Source organism: Priapulus caudatus, unplaced genomic scaffold (assembly GCF_000485595.1).
Source record: "Priapulus caudatus unplaced genomic scaffold, Priapulus_caudatus-5.0.1 Scaffold297, whole genome shotgun sequence".
Lineage (NCBI taxonomy): Eukaryota > Metazoa > Priapulida > Priapulimorpha > Priapulimorphida > Priapulidae > Priapulus > Priapulus caudatus.
The window spans coordinates 199220-205111 of NW_014577358.1; the positions used below are offsets into that span (position 1 = coordinate 199220).

Consider the following 5892-nt stretch of genomic DNA (forward strand, 5'->3'; position numbering starts at 1 on the left):
TAGTGTGTGGATGCTGCGGAGTGTGTGGATGCTGCGGGGAGTGTGTGGATGCTGCGGGGAGTGTGTGGATGCTGGGGAGTGTGTGGATGCTGCGGGGAGTGTGTGGATGCTGCGGGGAGTGTGTGGATGCTGCGGAGTGTGAAGATGCTGCGGGGAGTGTGTGGATGCTGCGTGGAGTGAGAGGATGCTGCGTGGAGTGAGAGGATGCTGCGTGGAGTGTGTGGATGCTGCGGAGTGTGTGGATGCTGCGGAGTGTGTGGATGCTGCTGTGTGTGAGGATGCTGCGGGGTGTGTGGATGCTGCGGAGTGTGTGGATGCTGCGGGGTGTGTGGATGCTGCGGGGAGTGTGTGGATGCTGCGGAGTGTGTGGATGCTGCGGAGTGTGTGGATGCTGCGTGGAGTGTGTGGATGCTGCGGGGAGTGTGTGGATGCTGCGGAGTGTGTGGATGCTGCGGAGTGTGTGGATGCTGCTGTGTGTGAGGATGCTGCGGGGAGTGTGTGGATGCTGCTGTGTGTGAGGATGCTGCGGGGTGTGTGGATGCTGCTGTGTGTGTGGATGCTGCGGAGTGTGTGGATGCTGCTGTGTGTGAGGATGCTGCGGAGTGTGTGGATGCTGCTGTGTGTGTGGATGCTGCTGTGTGTGAGGATGCTGCGGGGAGTGTGTGTGTGTGGATGCTGCGGGGTGTGTGTGGATGCTGCGGGGAGTGTGTGGATGCTGCAGTGTGTAAGACTGCTTTGGTCGGAGGCACAGCTGCCAGTCTCTGTCACCACGTACAGCAGCACAAAGCGTATATTTGGTTTCTCGAACATCTCTATCGACCAATCGACCAAAGTCCGTGCGCGACTGTAGAGCGAGAAATTAAATAGCGCGAGCGACAACTAGAGCGAGCAAAAATATCAGGGAGGCGGTGTCAGACATGCTTGATATTGAACCGAGTATACCGAGTGCCGTGCAATGAAAACATCCGATGGTGCAATCGTGTGCAGACCTTTTGTGCAGTGCTTGTCATTTAGCACATTTTTAATGTGTGTACGGGGCTGCCATGGTAAAAGCTTCACCCGCATGTGAATTTTCTGTAACGCGAGCGCAGGCATGCACACACGACCTACCCTACTGTCCTGAGGCCCGTTGTCAGAAACGGTCTTAACCAAACCCTTTTTGTATATACCGTCGATAATAACATGGTAAAGGTATTTCTCATACGCAGTGTATAGAGGTCCGATCTACGAGAAAAAAGTCGATGTTAACACTACTGCTAATATTTCTGACAACGGGCCCCTGCGTTCGATTTGCGTTTCCTACTAATGCTGCTAACTATGGATGCTGCGTTTAGAAACGCTCGTATGGGTAGGGCTTGTTGTACAGGCAACATGTTGTACGGGTGTTATGTTGTACGGGCGGCATGGTGTACGGGCGGTATGGTGTACGAGCAACACGTTGTACGGGCGACGTGTTGCACGGGCAACATGTTGTACGGGCAGCATGTTGTACGGGCGACATGTTGTACGGGCAACACGTTGTACGGGCGGCGTGTTGTACGGGCAGGATGTTGTATCATTCGTTGGGGTCAGATGGTAACGCGTGTCAGGGGCGCGCAGAGAGAATTAAGCTACGCCCTAGTAAGTTCTTACACACGCACGCACATACACACACACGCACGTACACATAATATGTGTGTATAGACTCGGCCTTGAGATGTGTACGGTGATAAGCGATGTTTTCCTTGATGTATGTATGCCCTCGAGTTAAGGGTATCACGAGATAAACAAACCAAGTGGTCCTCTCCTCAGATATGTAAGTTATCTTGAAAAAAATAATAATAAAGAAATCGAAATAAAGAAAATCGGTATTACCCTCGACCTCCAGTCTAAATAAAAAGAGGATTTGATTTTTACGTTGATTTTTCTCGGTTCACAAAACTCCATGTTGCCCTCAAAATCAGGAAACGATTGTATAATATATATATATATATATAATTTTTCTCGGTTCACAAAACTCCATGTTGCCCTCAAAATCAGGAAACGATTGTATAATATATATATATATATATAATATGTGCGTGCGTGCGTGCGTGTGTGCGTGCCTGTGTGCCTGCGTACGTGTGTGTTAGTACGTGGGTGCATGCGTGCGTGCGTGCGTGCATGCATACGCCCGTGTGTGCGTGCGTGCGTTATGTAGTAGTTTTTATCACTTGGTCTAACTTACATTTCTAGTATTCCGCTCACACCCTCTGTCACGCTTGCAGACTCGTCTGTCGAGCGCAACCACCTGATGAAGAAAGTCTACCCGAAGCTGCAGCTGTACTGCGCCGAGCGAGGCTGGGAGTTGCACATCGTTGACCTGCACCAGGGTCTGGTATCCGAGCTCTCCCACGTCTCATACATGCAGCGCTGCTGCCTAGACGAACTCGCCAGCTGCCAGCAGCATCCGTACATCTTCGTAGTAAGCGCATCTTCATTTTTGTTTATTTATTTATTTATTTAGAGAACGATACGGTACGATGGTAACAAGATATATCAACATGAGCTTGCCAGCAGCATCCGTGCATCTTCGTAGTCAGCGCATATTTATTTACGTTTATTTATTTATTTTGTCGTTGTTAATTTAAAGACGGTACATTGGTAATAAGATATATTAACATGAGCTTGCAAGACTGTGTGTAGGGCTGGACGAGTCGGCGACTAACGGAGAGGTGGTGCGCGATGGCATGGCGGACCAGCGTACGGCATCACCTAGCACACAGTCTGTCATCCGGCCATCCGTCACGTCACCGCCGCTAGTGCTGCTCCACGGCGCCATCAATCCACAGCTGAATGACTTCAAGTGGTAGGTTACCGCAGCTCGCTTGATTGATCTTTGGACTCAGTGGACTGATGGAGGAAAGGGTGTCCGTTTATGTCGATTTTCCATTAAATGAATATTAGGGGAAATACGGAGAACGACGTAAAACAGCTTAGATGCAGCTCAACTGCTAAGACACACAATAAACGCGTTAAACAGGAAGACACACTAAATATATAACACAGTAACAATGGATAGTGAACTAACAGTGAATTAACGACAATAAAACGGTTAACTTAATTTCACTTCACTGAAACAGTGGTGTCTGTGCTCATGCTACGGATAGATGCCTCCGAAGCAACGTATTTTATCCATTGAATCTGAACTCCGTTATAGACATATCCGTTGATTAGAGGCGGGCTTTGTAATAATACAGTATTAATACAGGAGGAAAGAACTGTTACTTACTCCCGGTCTCAATAACCGATGCATTTCGTACTCAAACGTTTTCGATTGACCTTCGACGCGTTCTCCCATAATTAAACTGTCGATTACGTTTGTGTCTAATCTATGGGCTTACTATGAAATGCCATCGTATAAATACAGATCACGTGCCGCGCAAACTGGTAATGTGTGGTTGCGTGCCATCGCCGTAATCTTGGCTTAAACGTAATCCCTGAGTCGACACCGACGCTTAGTTTGCCCGCAAAGAACTCTCCTAGTTACGTGCAAACCCGAAACGGTCGCGTGGCCAAGCCACCAGTGCGCTAGCTCCTCGCGTTTTTTCTCTTTCTCTTCGCGGGCCTAGATCGTTGTCATAGTCGCGTGTGGTCATCGGGACATTTCCCTCCACATCGCTGCGTTCTTCGGAGCTTCTTTTGCTGCTCCATTTGAGTTTCTAATTCGTTTTTCTGCCCGGTTTAGGTTCCGTTGGTCTTTATTTTCGGTTTAGAACTTGCTAGAGTTTGCTGATCACATTTGCTTCAAAATTCACTTGCTGTTTTATTTTAGGATGAAAACGGTTTCATTGCAATGCGTTATAGCCTCAAAACTCATTTGCTGTTCATTTTCTCGGTGCAGTACTGAATGTTTTGAGGTTTATATATTAAACGTAAATTTTAGGTTCAAAACCGTGTGATCTGCGGTGCATTATAAACTGCTTACTGAGCATTTTCGGTTCAGAACTACTTTGCTGTTTATTTCATGTTTAGAACTACTTTGCTGTCAATCTTAGCTTCAGAATTACTTCTTTGCTGTGCATTTTATCTTTAAAACTGCTCTCTGCTGTGTATTCCTAGGTTCCCGGATGACATCAAGTCGTTGTTGCTTGGTCAGTTGTCAGGGCAAGCAGATGTGCCGTCACCGAAAGTTATCAAGCTCTACGTCAGTGCAAACCCAACAGGTGAGTAGCATGTGAAACTCGGAATTCTTTGTGTCTTTAATTACTCCGCCGTGGCATCGTTATCATCATCATCGTCGTCATCATCATCGTCGTCAGCAGCAGCAGAAACAGCAGCGACAGCAGTAGTAGCAGCAACAACATCAGCAGTAGTAGCAGTAGCAGCAGAAGCAGCAGCCGCAGCAGCAACAGCAGTAGCAGCAGCAACAACGGCAGCAGCAGCAGTAGCAGCAGCAGCAGTAGCAGCAGCAGCAGCAGCAGCAGCAGCAGAAGCAGCAGCCGCAGCAGCAGTAGCAGCAGTAACAGCAGTAGCAACGCTCGATCATTGCAGATGAGTTTATTTGTGCTCAGACTTGTAGCCCTGCGTTAATTAGCTCCGATGGCAAAAAGCGGGTTTTCGTCCCATTTCCGAAAGTGAAAGGCCTTGTAGTGCGCAGCAGCAGCAGCTAGCAACGGTGTTGTGATTGCGTCCAGCGGATTGGGCCTGCCGGCTTTAAAGCCATATTTACGAGAATTATCTAGTGTTTCCCCACTTTTATGACCGTTTAATTACCTACCGTTGTTGCTTGAGTAACAGCAACTGTCTAGAGTAACGATAAAATGTATTAGAATCTTCGTATTCACCAAAACATGCAAGTTCGATTACCAGCGAGCCTTTTCTTGTAATCTTAGACCAGTTAGTAGCGCTACCAACGCCAGCTATCGTCCATAGACTTACACGTCTCACGCAAAATCTCGTTTGCACCAACAAATTACAAGCTGACACATTTTGACGGTGTCCAGACACGATAAAATTTCTGTGTGCTACGATGTGTTCACATCCAATTTTCTATGCTATAACCGCATAAAATCTGAGTGTTTGTCAAGTTAGTGTAATCAGTGATATATCCGCTGTGAGGTGAGACTATATTTCGCTATATTAAGCAAATAATCTTGTCATAAAAACTTTAAGGCAAAGCGACCACCGCTGGGGACCTCACGCTATAGGGATTTTGCGCACAGACAAAACACACTGGTCTCTGGATGGAGTTTAATTTATATCGTGCAACTAAAATAATTTTTCTTGTCTAAAACATCTAAACTGGAGTCGGGATTGAATAAATTTATTCACATGGGTACAAATTCATTCAGTGGGAGGGAGCTTTGGAGGAAAATCATTATTTTTTAAATTGCTCAGTTATGTATTAATAGATGGACGAACTTGATTTGGGTCTCGTGCTTGCTGAGATGGGCTCTACCGGCGGGATGATCATGAACGCCTGCACGCGTGTGCTGAGTCGCTCCGACGATCCGTCGATCGGCTGTCCGGTTCGATTTCGACTCGCGGCTTTACACGTGTCGTCACTGAGGCGACATTCTAAAGCTCCACGTTTGATTACAACGTGGAAAATCGGCAGCGAAACCCACGGCCATGCGAATCTGTCTTACGAAACCGCGCGCGCGTGTGTATGGATGCTGCTGTGTGTGTGGATGCTGCGGGGTGTGTGGATGCTGCGGGGAGTGTGTGTGTGGATGCTGTGGAGTGTGTGGATGCTGCTGTGTGTGTGGATGCTGCGGAGTGTGAGGATGCTGCGGGGAGTGTGTGTGTGGATGCTGTGGAGTGTGTGGATGCTGCTGTGTGTGTGGATGCTGCGGAGTGTGAGGATGCTGCGTGGAGTGTGTGGATGCTGCGGAGTGTGTGTGGATGCTGCTGTGTGTGTGGATGCTGCGG

At 48.0% G+C, this 5892-nt stretch overlaps 1 protein-coding gene across 1 annotated transcript in view; it reads left to right on the forward strand.

The window, feature by feature from the left end:
• LOC106808700 (NACHT domain- and WD repeat-containing protein 1-like) overlaps nucleotides 1–5892 on the forward strand; it is a 46977-nt gene that overhangs the window by 12406 nt on the left and 28679 nt on the right. Inside the window, exon 3 of the mRNA XM_014811529.1 lies at nucleotides 2247–2443. Within this exon, the coding sequence (XP_014667015.1) occupies nucleotides 2247–2443 (197 nt within the window). The remainder of the gene's footprint in view (nucleotides 1–2246; nucleotides 2444–5892) is intronic.